General features: G+C 39.8%; 1 protein-coding gene across 1 annotated transcript in view; it reads right to left on the bottom strand.

Annotated features, from left to right (window-relative positions):
- Positions 1–14,970, bottom strand: part of Ndufs4 (NADH:ubiquinone oxidoreductase subunit S4) — a 107,240-nt gene extending 92,270 nt beyond the window's left edge. Inside the window, exon 1 of the mRNA XM_075976039.1 lies at positions 14,846–14,970. Coding sequence (XP_075832154.1) covers positions 14,846–14,943 — 98 coding nt within the window. The 5' untranslated portion in view covers positions 14,944–14,970. The remainder of the gene's footprint in view (positions 1–14,845) is intronic.
- Positions 14,971–16,186: the final 1,216 nt, after the last annotated feature.

Genomic DNA, 16,186 nt, shown 5'->3' with positions numbered 1-16,186 from the left:
TATTGAGTCCACTTTAATCCAAAAAGACAACTGTTAATCTCAAAATATTTTACATTGGTATGGATTTTGATTTATTAATACAAAATTAAGATTAATTTTATTATACTATATGTATATTTCTACTGATGTTTAAGGTATGTTTATGCAGCTTATTTAAAATGTTATGTACAGTTAAGAAATACAAATTAATAGTCATCTATAACAGTCAAACTTATAGTTACAATACTTAGGTTTTTAGATGCACAAGAATATAGTCCATATAGATAGGTAATCTTCAAACACTTCAAAGATCTACAGAATATGGAATTTAAATGTTTTAATAACTTAGAATTCTGTTGATGTGAGACATGATTGCTTCTAGCAGCACTCATCTACTCCTAAGAGGAGTCCGGGCACTGAAGACACTCCATTTGGAGCTTGTTTTCTTCTTGGCAAAACTGGTCCACTGGGCAAACTGCTGACAGTAAGCATGCTATACAATCTGTACAAGCAGGACACAAGGAAAAGTGACTGCTGAACCTTGCCAAGACATGGTAGGACAGTCTTATGAATTTTCCTGCTTTTGTAGTAAATGATCTGTCAGATCTATAGGCTGAAGATGGATGTCCCCATCAAGGTCTCTCACCTACCACATGGCTCCCTGCATGGGACAAGCTGCCCCTTGGGGCCCACTGCCTGCCACCACTTCGGGGACCTGTGGCATGGTCTCATGGCCCGCTGCCCACTTCAACCACTTGAAGATCCTCAGCATTTTACTTAACTAAAAGCCTAAGTCGGTGGCTTCTTAATTAGTTGTCAGCACTGTATATGCAACTTGATTCTAATCACAAATTTATTCTTATCAATATGAAAATTTTACTTTTTCCATTGATTTTTCATAATATTCCATTATTTTAAAGAAAATATTCACCTGAAGACGTTTTTTTAACTTTAAAACAGTTTTAGTCATGTTGACAAATACACATATAATAAAATACACTGGTATTTTAAATATGGAGTTCAGTGTTAGAACCCACATCTAGCCGCCCTGCATTCAATCTTTAACACAAAAACGAAAATGACAAAAATGAGACAAATAACATATTTTGAAGAGAAATGTGAAAGATCTGGCCAGTTAATACTAAAGTATAAAATAATACAGCTATCAAAAAGCCTGTTGCACTCTGCAGATCATAAATACCAAAGGGACAGGAACAGTAGGTAGCACCTGCCAGTAATCCTAGCACTTAAGAGGCCAAGGCAAAAAGAATCTCCAGCTATATAACAAGTTCAAGGCCCACCATGGTTACTTACTAGCAAAACCCTATTTTAAAAAAAAATGTATATGGAGATAGTAATTCCTACTCAGTTATCCAACATTTATTGAAACATCTATAATCTCTTACTCAAAATTGCTAGACTCAGTAGCCTTCAAATTTTTATAGTTACTGAAAACAAACCAGTGATGGTGCAAGCCTTTAATCCCAGCACTTGGAAGGCAGAAGCAGGCTGATCTCCATGAGTTTAAGGCCAGCCTGGTCTACAGTGAGTTCCAAGACAGACAAATCTACACAGAGAAACACTGTCTCAAACAAACAAACAAATAAAAATCATATACACTAATTGCATATCATGGGTTTGAATGCTCATAGAATTTTCTATGCTGCAGATACACACAAGATGCTTTATAGAGCAGAGACTATGTATACGCGCTAGAGCATGGCACCTGAAGGATGAAGTGAGACTGTCAGAAAATGCTTGCTCAATAAAACAGCCTTGTCCAGGTATTCTGTTTTCACTGTGCAACCAATGTCCCAAACCTGAGACAATTTAAAAACATTTAACATCATCTTTCTTTGGATCACTCAGACACTTAGCACCAATTACACTCACGTAGATAGTGACAACACTCCCCACAATTCTTTAATGTACCTATGATACCAAGGTTGGCTGAAACTATAAGTGAACAGACATGAATTTTCTGTCTTCCCAGATATGCCCACTGATGGTTTTCACTCTGTCTCTTCTCAAATTCTTTTTCATAAAATAACACAATAAAGTGTAACAAAATCTATGAAATTCATATATACCGTAAATCCTAGGATATTTTACTTTTCAAATGGTTATATGGCTAAAATACAAATGAACAAATTCAACTGAATAAAATTATGTGACCTACTTAATATAGTCGAAAACAAAATAACTTACAAATATTTGATCTTGAAATTCAAATTTTATTCTGTAGATTAGGTAGTCTGCTGTTCTAAAGTCTACATAACACAGCTAAGCAAGCTAATCATCATAAAAACAAAATATCACTTCACTATTAGAAATTCCAGGTTTCCAAAGTTTTCATTTTCATGAAAAAATTATTCTGTAAAAATCCAAATCCCACAAATAAAAAGATTTCTGATAGAATTCTACTTACCATGTATTAGTAATTACTATCTTAAGTCTACAATTACGGGGTATGTTGGCAAACACCTACAAGCTCAGCGCTTGAGAGGCAAAGGCAGGAGTTCAAGCAAGTTCAAGGCCAGCCAGCACTACAGAGCAGACCACATCTTCAAATAAGAAAGATAAGGCCTGCAATATTCAATAGTATAGAAAAGGCAAGATAGCCTATTAAACTAAATGTTTTATCTTTTCCTTCCAGCAATATATGCTATCATTATCCCTAATGGTTATATTTACAATCCAAAGCTCTGTAAGAATAAAATAGGGGCTATAGCTATGATTCAACAATTAAGACCACTTGTTGCTCTTGCTGAGGACCAGGTTCAGTTCCCAAGCACCCACATGCAGCTCACAACTATCTGACTCAAATTCCAGGGATTCTGACTCACTCTTCTGACCTCTGTAGGCACCAGGCACACATAGAATATACATACATATATGCAGGCAAGAAGCACACACACATAAAGTAAAATAAAATAAATATACTTTTTATTGTTGTTTTGTTTTTCAAGACAGTTTTTCTGTGTTGCCCTGGATGTCCTGGAACTTGACCAGGATGGCCTTGAACTCACAGAGATCTACCTGTCTCAATTCCCCAAGTGCTGCTGGGCCTAAAGGCGGGTGCCATCAAAGCCATTAATAGATATATTTTAAAGAAAAAGAAGAGAATATTCAGAATGCTATCCTTCTTATTGAAAGACAGCTAAACAGTGTTTTTTAAATTTCTACACTATTCCATAACCTAGTGACTCCAGAGACATACTCTGAAAACACATAATAACAAACAGTTCTAAATCCAATGATCTCAAGTCTAGAGGGATACACAGCAGTACAGGGAATCTCTAATCCAGTCATCTGAAACTCAAAGCTCCAAACTTTGAAATTATTTGAACATTAACATGCCATCACAAATGGAAAGTTCCACACTCTAACTTACGTGCGTAAGAAACAAAGTGAATTGTGTACTAGATAGACTGGGTCCTATCTCCAAGATATCTCATTATGTGTATGCAAATATTTCTAAAAAGGTTTTCAAAATGAAAAATATCTAGCCACAAACTCCTCAGATAGGAATATTCAACCTATGCTGGAAAGCAGGGCATGCTAGTAGGAAGCCCTAAACCACACAGATTGGCACTGACTCCAAACCTCTAGGTTCAACCTTAATGTGACTAACTGCTCCCTGAGGATGAATCTGTGAGCAAGGGTACCGGGGTAGGCAAGAGAGAGGCACACAAGCTTCAGGAGTTTTAGGAGGAAGGAAAGAAACAGTATAGAGAGACAAATTTAATTACAAAAGGGGGAAGAACTATGGAATTGTATGTAACTTAGAGTCACCAAAACAGTGTTAATGCATGGCTGAAGACTGGGCCAGAAAGAGGCTGTTAAAAATACAGATGCCACTGGGTTCAGCTGCATTTGCCTACCCCAGCACATTGGAGGCTACGGCTGGAACATTGTGAGTATGAGGCTAGCTTGGGCTACAGAAGTAATCTGTGTCAATCTGGGCTGTATAACCAGTTACTACTTAAAGAAAAGGAGAAGGGGTGAATGCCCAGGAATGAACAGAGGAATAGAAGATGAGAGCAGAAAAATGAAGAGAAGTTTGAACTTTATATTGTATGCAACTTGAAATGCAAATGGACACATCAAATGCAGACCAGTTGGAAGCTGAGTGACAGTTTCTTAGAATCATAAATGGAAAGAAAATGGAAGCTATATAAGAGAAAAATAAACATGAGAATTTAGTGACTAGGAGCTGGAGAAATGGCTCCAATGGTAAGAGGTTAGGGTGTGTGCATTATGCCTAATGACATGAATGCAGTCCCTGGGATGGAAGGAAAGAACTGACTTTTGCAAGTTGTCCTCTGACCTTGACACACATACTATGACATGAGTGCATGCACACCCACATATACATACAAATTAATACATGTATTTTAAAAAAATATATTGTAAGAAGTTATTGACTAATAAATGAGGCCTAAGAGAAAAGAGACAGGAATGAAACAAGTACCTAGCTTAGAAACCATCCAGGTACTGATGACAGTAATTAGGAAGGAAAGGCAGAGAGTGATAAAGGTATGATGTCATCAATTGTTCCAACTCCAGTGAGATCAAGATGCCATGCAAAGTCCTGTCCAGATGTGTCTAGATTTCTGGGAAGGCACAGAAAACACTGTGTTCGGTATGGACTAAAGTCTGTGGCAAAACTTCAAAGTTATTGCTGTTAAGTCTTTACCGAGGAGCTTCAAATGGAGACCCTCATTACCACAAGTCACTATTTCTCTGGTGAAGTACCAAATGATCACTAAATAGAATAATGTGATCATTGTGTCGCTTGTTTTTAAAGTATCTTTAGCTGCCCTCTGTAAATTGAATTTCTTGAAATTTCAGTGTAATACACTCAGTCTTTAGAAAGTCATGGTAGCTGACATGCTACAGTACTCGCAAACACACAAAAACTGTGGTTACCTGAATGGGGCTTGACAAGACTAGGCTCAAAAACATTTAGTTATAGACAGGGGAATGAATTCATGAGGCCCCAATCCAAAGGCACTCATATAGTCTAGGGCTGCTGGGAGAAAAGAAGCCATTGCCTTCAGTGATGTAATAACTGGTGAGTTACCCTGGTTAAACCCAGTGAATTGGAAAGCAAAAACAAAGACATGACAATGGGTGGATCAGAGGATGAACTATGGAAGGAGTCGGAAAAGGATAAAAGAGTGAAGTGAATGTGGCTAGAATGTATTATACACATGTATGAAACAGCTAAAGAATAAATAATGACTTTTAAAAGTCATGGTAGCAGGCTTGAGATAAAGATCGGTGGAAGAACAATTGCCCATCATGCACAAGGCACATTAGGTTTCAATACCTATAATGGGAAGGAAGGAAGGCACTCTGGATGAATGTTCAAGACTTCCATCCTTCAAATGGGAGGGACTCTGAAGGTTGAAGCATATAACTGTGCATAGACCAGAACACAAAACCAAGGAATGGTGCTATCCACTCTAAGGCTTTGTCTTTCTATATCAATTCAGGCAATGAGAACAGTGCCTCCAGAGTAACCACAGACTGTAAACCAGACCGGCCTCAAGCTTACAAAGATCCGCCTGCCTCTGCCTCCCAAGTGCTGGGATTAAAGGTGTGCACCACCACTGTCAGGCTCAATGTCTTTAACCAAAATTGTTGCTTGATAGTTTAAACTCAATGAATTTTTCTGGCTCTGTATCACTCACTACAAGCTTCCATTTTATTAAATGCCAACATTTGCAAACAGGAGCATATACTCTGAAATACTTTCTCTGCTTTCCCAGACTCTGGCATGTGAATTTCACTAGAGTTGAGAAACAACTCATTAAGAATCTGAAGATATAATGACTTCTGAAGTCAATTTAGATCACTTAAGTCCATTCAGCTATTCTAAAAATGCAAGAAATAGTATAATTAGCTTTTAAGGTAATTCATCCTAGGGCATCTGGTCCTAGGCAATATCTAGTAAACACACTCCACTGTCTCTCCCACTAAATGCAATAATAATAATCATCTGGATGCATACAGCAGGCAGAACAGGAAAAGCCCCAGACCTGGAGCTTCATTTAACCTGCTGTGAAGCTACCTTTCACTCTGCTCCATGGTGCTCCAAACCTGTGCTTAACAAGGCTGAAAACAGAAATAAGCACTTCTGTAAAAATTTGCCCCAAGGAACAAAAAGGAAAAGCAATACTCAGAAACTGTAGAAGCCACCATTTACCTTGCCTTTCTCATACCTGGCACCAATCTTAGATAATCCTGCAACCGCACCAGTGGGGAAACAACAAATATTTGCAAGAGCAAAAAATGACAAAAAAAAAAGTTTCTGTTTATTTGTTTCAAGACAGGGTTTCTCTGTGTGGACTTGACATCCTGGAACTCGCTCTGTAGACCTGGCTGGCCTCAAACTCACAGAGATCCACCTGCCTCTGTCTACTGGGTACTGAAAATAAAGATGTACACCACTGCCACTAATTAAATTCTTTATCTCCACTCATTGAAGTGATGGTTCTAAAGGGGTGGGCTCGTGCAACACCTGCTCTTTAAGCCTGCCTTTTTTTTTTTTATTCCAGGTTCCTTAACCCTGACTGACTCAGGGGCAACTGTGAAAGTGGACTACAAAGCCAGGCCAATAGAGCCACAAGTTTTAGGATGGACATTAAAAAATGAAGTTCTATGAAACTGGGTTTTCACATATCAAGTAAGCACTTGTACTTTACTTACTTGTGTTGCAGTGCTGCTGGTAAAGGCCAGGGACTCCACATTGCAGACAAATGCTCTACTACTAAGCTTCATGCTAAGTGCTCAGCCCAACAAACGCTCAACAAATGATCAAGAAAGTCTCAGGGGAAATAAGAAGATGGTTTACTGAGAGATGGAAATGATGTAAGTACAGTATTCAGGTATGAAACTCTCAAAGTAAAATTAAAAAGTTGTTTTAAGCAAAATAAAATACAGCATAATTTTTTTAAAATAAAATTACAGTAACTCAAAAGAGGAAGAGAAAAAACTCCTAGCTCTTTTTGAGTTCAGTAGCATCTTGACAGAAATCTAACCAAAAGGAGTCAAAGAAAGGAAATTAGCTCTGGGTAGATGGCTCAGAAGGAGTTTCAGAGTCACATGGCTCCATGAGGTTGAGCAAAATACCATGACTGTCGAGTATTTGGCAGAACTATCCACTTCATTCACGGCACTCCAGGAAGCAAAGAAAGAGGCAGTACAGAAAGGGACTAGGTGAGGTACAGACCCAAGGACATACCCCCAAAGACTTACTTCCCGTAAAGACCACACCGCCTTCTTTGTACCACTTTCTAATCACATATTAATATATGAATCCATCTAAGGATTGATCCAGCCATCATTCCAGAATCCGTATGTTCTATCATCCAAGACCACCACCATCATAGACATATTCAAAAGTGTGCTTCACCAATTACTTAGGCACTCTTAATACAACTGTGCTGCTCATCAAAATTAAACACTATGGCATCCTAAGGAGTACAAAGAAGCAGAAAGCGTCAAGAAATCTGGCCATCTTAATAGAATAAACAAGCTGAAGATGGTAAGCATAAGCCTAGCTATGGGAAGGGCTGATGAGTACACAGGGGAAAGACTTACTCCAAGAACACAAAGAGAACTAGCACTTACCAATGAGCAGAAAAGAACAGAGTGTAGTGCTGTGGGTTGAATAGGAAAGGTCTCCCTCCCACACCCGTCATGTCTTAAGGGCTTGGTTTCCAGCTAATGGCCCTATTTTGGAAAGTGCTAGTAACTTGGGAGGTAGGGTGTATCTGGAAGAGGCAGATGTCCTCAGGGACTGGATCTAGCTAGGGCCCCTTGCAGTCTGTGAGTCCTGCCTGCCATGAGGTAAGCAGCAGTGCTGGGCCGCACCCTTCTGCTGCTATGTGCTCCGCTAATCACAGGTCCATGGGAATAGAGGCAACACATCTGAAACATTCGCCACGATACCTCCCTCCGCCTTGGCATTTCTAGAGCGCATCTTGTCACAGTGAAGAAAACTGTTTTCTAGAGCCACCAGAAACTCAGACCACCAGCAGAAGCTCCAGAGATTCCTACACTAAAGAAAGGTTAGGGGCTGACAGCCCTAAAAGAATTTTCTTCCAACTCAAGTATGACAAGACTCTATATTTCAAAAGTTAACCTATGAAGGTAGAAGCCACCCTTTCGATTAAAAGCTAACACTTATCACTACCCAAAATTAATTACTACAAAGTACTTTAAGTTTCATATTTTAAAGTTTAATAAATGCAAGATATTAATCAATGCTGTATAATGAGGTATATTTTATTTCTCAAAAACATGTATAATAAGAATATTAAAATAAATTTCAAACTATTAAAAGTACAATAAAGAAATCCCTTGAAAAAGAAGTGCTCTTTCCATTGAAAGAGCAGTGGTCCTCAAAAGACTCACAACATCTGTCTTCACTTTAAAGCTCATCAGGACAGAGTGACAGTTTTAGGAGAAGCACACGGCTCGCTGAACAGTCATCTAGAACGAGATCTTTTGTCAAGTAAGGGCTTTTTACTTATATCAAGTGGCCAAATAAAGGAAAGAACATATTTTTGAGCCCTAGAAAACACAAAGAAATAATTTTTCACCTGGTTTTGTTTAAGGACACAGCAAAACACACTACAAAAGCAATAAGATCTGCACTCCCTTCTAAAAGCTCACTGAAACAAAAGAACTCTAGAAAAGCAAGGAACTTTCTTAAAAACTAGCCCAGCCAAAGCCCATCTCCCTAAAAGGCACATGCGCATTATAAAGGATAAGACACTTTCTTAAAACTCTAAAGGGCAGAGTTCAACAGCTGTGCTATATTAAACCTGAGCCCTTCCAAAATGAAGAACAAGCGTCTCTAGAGAGGAGCAGCAAGGCCTGCTTTCTCCAAAACTACCAAAATGCCTCTCTGCCTCTAACACCCCCTCAACACCCATCCCCCCAACGCCTCTGATTAGTATATGAGTGAAAACTGAAAAAAACTGAAGATTTCTTGTTTCTGGAAATCTCCGTTATTCCTCTCCCAAAGTCATATTTTTGAAGTCCTTGAAGATAAAACATTAAAACTACTTAGAGAGAGAAAAAAAAAGAAAGAAAGAAAAAAAGGCAGGAGTTTCCTATCAGAACTGCAGAGCTAAAAGCCTAAGCCTAACTCACTGAAGCACTGAACTGTGGCCAAAGAACACCAACGCCTCAGATGCAATAACAGGTGAGCTGATTTGAGCAGCTGACATTGAAAGAACAAAATATTAAACTGGAGGATGATCCTATTTTTTTAATGTAAGTCTGGTGAATGCAGGCGAGAAAAGATTATACTTAGTTAACTAATTCTAAAAAACGTAAGGCTGCATTTTCCTATCAAAATACTCAACGGACAGAAACATGAAGGTGTAATGGAAACTTTGGTCCTGACATGAATCCTTTCTGGGAAACAAACCGAAACTGGATCTCTAGATTATCGTGGTGGAATGGGTTATATTTATTCTCCAATTCCAGTCACCCTCTGGATGTTCTCTGAGTCTCAGCTGCTGAGGGAGGAACACTGCTAAAGTAGTTTTGGAGGTAAGGACTATAAAGAGAAAGTTATTTTCTCCTAATCAAACAGTGGGCTCTGCCTATATTCTGATCTGCTTCAAGATCAAAACTTTACATACCATTGTCTCCTCCTTTAAGAGTTAAAACCAGAAGCTAGAACTATGTCTCAGATGTTAAGAACACTGGCTGCTCCTTCCAGGACAGGGTTCACACCCCAGTATCAACACAGTAGCTCACAGCCATCTATAACACCAAATCCATTGGACCCAAGGCTCTCTCTTCTGACCTCCTCAGACACCAGGTGAGCACACGGTACACAGACATACATACATACATACAGGCAACACACACACATAAAGTAAAAATAAATCATTTTTTTAAGTTAGTACAGTTTAGCTAGTCAATTATATGTGACCAAGAGAGCACCTCTCAGGAAAGCTGGTTCACATAATTATTCCCTGAAGGAGAGAGACACCGTATTTACCTTGCCCAGAAGCCCGGCCCTTGGTGTAGCTACCTACAGTGCTTCAGAACATCAGCAGCACCTCCACACCGCTGACATCTGGTTTGTCTGCTGTCCCTTCTCCTCTTTTCCTTTCAGATACTGACCAAAGCCTGGGCGTGTGTTCCTGGTGCTCTGGGAAGTCCTATTCTTTCTCTCAAGATAGCCTACCTTATTCACCATGCGGCTGCTTTCTCTCTCTCCTATTTTTCTGCTCCAAAGAGCTGTTTGCCTGTCTGTTGTTTTTCTCTTAACTGTTAATAAAAACTGTCCTCGAGCTTCTCTCCAAGTCCATTTTTAAAGTCGTCTATTAATGAGACTAAAATCCCAAAATACCATAGTTTTCCAGGTAACAAAACTACTAAGGAGAATGCAGGAAGAATTAGAAAAACAAAACAAAAAGAAAAAACAGACTCAAGAGCTACAGAAGCATAGCTGGTATACTCAATAGTTTTAAAAAGTAGAATACAGTTTTTCTAAGGACCACTGAAGTTCTCAAGAAAAAAAATATGTTTGTGATTCCACATTTAATACATGCATTATACATATTTTGCTTAAGAGTATAAAAAAGGGCAGGGCATGGTGGCACTCACTGTACTCTCAGCACCTGAGAGGGGGGCTAAGGGATCAAGAGTTCAAGGTCATCCCAGCTACTTGGTGAGTCTCGTGCTAACCTGGCCAAATGATACTGTCTCAAAACAACAGTTAAAAAGTAAAATGAAATCACCTATAAAAATCTCTTATACTAAATTCATAAAGAAAATCACTTTTTTTTCAGAGCCCAACATTCATCCCTGCCCCTGTAGAGATGTGACGGTGAAATAAGACAAGAGCATCAGTAGATAGTTTTTCTTTCCTTTTTCTTTTTTTGTAGTAGATAGTTTTTCAAAGAACACTCTTTGCTAAAAGAAAAAACAAGACACTGAAATTTTAATTTACTGTTATCAGAAATAATACTCATTACAAAAGTCAACATATTGATGAATAAATCAAACTTTTTTCTACCAAAGAGAACTTAAGTCATTTCTCTTTTGTACCTGTCTACTCTGCTACAAAACAAGAACATCCATTCACGGGGCTGCTGAGAAAATACAAGACACCAGGTAAGGGACATCCTCGGCACACTGGCTGGATCACTAAGTTACAAAAGTTAGTTCTGCAGAGTTTATGCTCAGAACCAATACTACACACATTAGATAGAGGAATGACAAGTTGCAGAAGCTTCTTCATTCGAACAGTCTGTGAGGTGTAAGAATTCTATACCCACCCCATCTCCAAACGTAGTCTAGCAGGTGTTACTCAGGAAGCAAGAGGCTCCATCTTTTCCCATTATGCCTCACTGAAATCTTGATGGGAAATCAATTATTCTCATTCAAAGAAGTCCTCATGTTCTAGTAAGTACCTTTCACAAATCACTCATTTCCACTTCCCATTTTTAAATTTCTGAATGAAAAAGGAGTGAGGATATTTGTCATAATGTGCTAGGTATAAATCCATTCATAAAACAATTTTAATATGGAAATTAACAGAGTTCAAGGCGAATATCCTAAATTCAGACCACTGCAAATAATTATAAAAAAATATATATTGTAGATATTTTTAATTCACATTTATGTAGGCTAGTACCTACCTGGCTTTCACTTAAATGTCTCTTTGGTTGTTTTGTTGTTGTTGTTTGTGTTTTCTGGCTTTTGAGACAGGGTCTCTCTACATGACCCCGGCTGTCCTGAAACTCTCTCTGTCAACCAGAACTCACAAAGATCCACCTGCCTCTGCCTCCCAAGTGCTGGGATTGAAGGTGTGTGCCACCACTGCCCAGCACTGATGTTTCTCTTAAGACCTGCTTTCCCACATGAATATATACACACGCATACAAAATAAATAAATATTTAATCAGGTAGAATCCAACCTATTGATCTTGAATGTTTGTTTACAAATTTAGACTTTCCTTTCCATCACAGGAGGTCTGTGCAACCTCAACTTCCCAGTCGGAAAGGAGGCCACAAAATAAAGGCAGAGATTGGGAGCATAAAACAGATTTCACAAAGTCTGTACACCTAGTCTTCATCATAGAGACTAACACGCTGTGGGGACCTGCTATCCCCAGAGCTTTGTTTTAGATAAACACAAACTCTAGTCCAAATCTGAGGAGAAAAATGAGAGCAGGTGATAGAAACATACACGATCATGTTAAAATGAACAAAAACCTACCGATACGGCAATTATCTTAAGTCCCAAGTGTCACTGCTTTGAAAGAGAAAACCAGCTTATCTATTAATAGATGCATACCTTAAGTAGGTAGAATTTGTGCTGGAAACCCTTTAGGCTACTTATGGATGGTAAGGGTAAGAACAGATGACAAAGGATGTTCAGTCAAGGAAGCTCATTCTAGAACACAAGCCATTGAGAAGCTGCCAACACTAGCGCTGCTCAGCTTTCGCTCCTGTCTGAATACATGCCTGTGGTCTGACTTTCTCTACGTTACTGGCTGTTTTTTTCTTTACACTGACTTTATAACTGAATCCAAACGATAATGTAGTAGGGAAGCCCTACTCCTCTCTCAGCACTTGCCTTACTGATTCCACTCTCCCTTATTTCACACAAGACACCTGCAGAATCATGTCACTGCAATTTCTTTATGGATTACCAAAAAAGAAATTTACATTTAAATTTCCCAAGTGGATTGGAACCTTCTTCTCAACCTTTTCAAAGCCTTATTCTCAACACATATTGTAAGAAGTTTCCATATAAACAAGGAAGGGGAACCATAATTGTCATGTAAGATGAATATCATAAAACAATGTAAGTAAAATAAAAATAGTGTGAAGCCAAAATTATTTTCTCTGGGTTTTGAATTTCTTTGAAATAAGAAACAAAGGTTGTCTTATTTATATAAGCTATTTTCAAATCCCTAATAACATATTCACAAGCAGAAACTGTTAAATTTAGATGTGTGGTAGTAGCTATCAGTTTGTAAAATCCAGTATTGTCTTAATTAAAACTAGCATAATTGCTGAGAAATATACTAATGATCCCTTATATTTGTGTCTAGCTCCAATCTGATATCGAATATGTTAGTATTAGGGTCTGTAAATAACACCTATAACATTTAAGAAGAACAGAACTAAACTAGATCACCACCATGGTAGCCTTAACCACGGGAGTATTTTATCTTTGAGAACTACTTGGTATTTCTTAAGTTCCTCATAAGTAAAATACTTAACTACAAATGTGCCTTTTACTTTCCACCAGTATAACAGCATTTATTTTCCAGTGACTGTTGATTATATATGCACTGCTCTGCTTCTGCCTACAGAACAGCCTCCCTTTCCCTGCTTTTGCAACTCCGGGGTGCTGGGATTACAGTTTATGTGCCCAAGAATGGGTTTATTCGATGCTGCAGACTGAACCCAGTACCTCATGAATGCCAGGTCCTCTACCAACTCACCTACATCCTCAGTCCCCGAAACCGCAAATCCCCTGACCTTACTAAGGGCAACCTCTTCTTTCCCACAAAACCACTACTTAAAACTGTAATAAAATGTACCTTCAGAAGTTCTAATCAGTTCCTTTTGTATTAGTTTAACACTGAATTAACAAGCACTTTGATAGGTCCTGTTTTCCTTTTTAAAAAAATAATTTAATGGCTTGGTTTTGTTTGAGACAGGGTCTCTACCTAGCCTTGGCTATCCTGGAACTCACTCTCTGTAGACTAGGCTGGCCTGGCACTCGCAAAGATCCAACTGCCTCTGCCCCCTCCACAGTGCTGGCATTAAAGGCCTGTGCCACTGCGCCTGACTTTTCTTTTTTTCTAAAAAACGACCACATGCTTCCCAGCCCTGACAGTCTTCCATCTTCAATGGGAACAGTTAGGGTAGTCTCCATAGCATGCAGCTGACAATACATGGCCATACAGGAGCAAACAGTGAGAGAAGAGATAAAACGTGCTATCTCGTAGATTAAAACGCTAATATGTGTATACACCTGCTATTAATAAATTCAGGCAAACAGAGAAATACGTAAAATAAAGTAATGCTTCGGGAGCGGGGGAGGGGTGCCATCACAAAATAACCACAATCCCTCAACTACTGTACCGGGTCAGTAAACACGTAGATGAGAAAACTTAACGACACTACCATCAACCTTTTTTAAATCATCTTGCTGGCAGGCTGATCTGATTTCCAGACCAGCTGGGGCTACACAGTGTGATCCTGTCTCAAACAAAATAAATACAAATAAAAACCACCTTGCTGGCTGAGGGCATAGCTCCGCGGTGGAGCTCAAACCTGGAACTCACAGCGGGGTTCCAGTCCTCCCCAAGATGGAAAATAGGTACGCTATCACCTTCCAATAAATATTATTATTTCCCCTGAAGTCCTAAGAAGTTTCCCTCGTTTGCAGAATGGTGAATAAAACAACCTTTCTGTTTGGAAGCTCAAGAGATACTAGCTACAGCCTGGGAAGGGGAGCAGGGTTTTAACCTTCCAGCCAGGGCAAACAGGTGACAACGGAAGGGATGCAGGACGTTGGGAGAGAAGTCGGCCAGACTCCTCCCCTTCTCGGGAACCAAGATCCTGTTCACAGCTCCTCCGCACAGACCCTCTCCCGGGGCTGCAGAACCAGAGCTCCCGAGAACTCGAGGCCCTGCGGGCGCCTGGCGGGAGCCCCGAGTTCATCCCCGCACCCCAAGAAAGGGTCAGTCGAGGACGCGCTCCCCCAGGCCGCCTCTGAGGCCCGGCCGGCCCGGCTTCCGCCAAAACGCAGCGACCTGAGAATCCTGAATAGAGAGCCTGACGAGGCTGATAATTATGTTACCTGGCTGGAACTCTAGAGACGGAAACGGCAGCTGAAGCCGCTGTCCTTCTCCCCAACAACGCCTGTCTCAGCGCCGCTGACATTGAGACCGCCGCCATCTTCCTGCAGGCAAACGCCAGGATGGGAGGACGGATCCCCGCTAGGGACTCACTTCCTTCGTTCTCAAGGCAGTGCGGCCGCAGTGAAACAAAATCATTTAGTGTTTGTTTTGCTTTTGATGTTGGGATTTAGAAAAGAGTTAAAAGGTCTGATTGGAAGAATTGAAGAGGAAAAAAGATGAAAGAAAAAAAATTAAAAGGTTCAGTGAGTGCAAATGTTACCTCTATAAAAAGTAATCCTTGTTAGCAGGGTTGGTTATTTAGACTGAGGCTGAGAAGCCCGAAAGAAAATGCTTCAAAAATGTAAACACCTGTAACTCATAATTTTTCAAAGAACTCAGAATATCTGAGTCTGAGCCCACTGGAAGAGCCGGAGGGCTCCTCGAGTCTTTGAGAAACTAAAGTAGTACTTTCCCAAAGTGCCGCCAGATTCTGTTTGCAAGCCTTCAGAACAGGCTGCGCTCAGTTTGATGGTCTGTAGTTACAATAATCATATTTTCCACACTAAAAATATGGCCTTGCCAAAGATTGAAGAAGAAGAAGAAGAAGAAGAAGAAGAAGAAGAAGAAGAAGAAGAAGAAGAAGAACAACAACAACAACAACAACAACAACAACAACAACAACAACAACAACAACAACATATGGATTTATATGAAATCTGGCTCAGTTGGTAGAGTGCTTGCCTGGCATGGAGGTAGCCCAGAGCCTGGTGGTGCAGTCCTAAAAGCTTTTGATCTCTAGTAAACCTTTGGTTTGAGGTTGAAGGAAGAGGGTCTGTTCTGAATGTTGTCACTGGAGCTATGACGCACAAACCTCAGTCAGGAAAAGGGACCAAGCCATTCTGTTTACTCTCCCCATTTCCGTCATCCCTCCACTTGTCATTCATCCCATTCCAATCCCCACTGAAAGGAACAATAACCCAAGATCCTAGACAATAACCAGGTTTAACTGTCATGAGTCCTATCTAACCTTATCTGGCTCCTCAGTTCTTCAGCATCCTTTTCTTTTTCTTTCTTCCAAGGCTGGTGGTCCAATCCAGGGTGAGTGTGCAGTTTATCACTGAGCTTGTAAGAGACAGGATCTCTCACCGTGTTGTCCGGGTTAGCCACCAGCCTATAGTCTTCCTCCTTTGGCCTCCCAAGTGCTAGCACAGCTGTTCATCCACTAATGTTTTCAACGTCGTTTATCAGGTGATACTCCAACATTGATGAGAGTCACTAATTTTGTAAGAGCTTAGCAGAAT

This window comes from Microtus pennsylvanicus, chromosome 6 (genome assembly GCF_037038515.1).
Source record: "Microtus pennsylvanicus isolate mMicPen1 chromosome 6, mMicPen1.hap1, whole genome shotgun sequence".
Taxonomy (NCBI): Eukaryota; Metazoa; Chordata; class Mammalia; order Rodentia; family Cricetidae; genus Microtus; species Microtus pennsylvanicus.
Note: the sequence above shows the minus strand (reverse complement) of the source record. Positions and strands in the feature narration are given on the sequence as shown.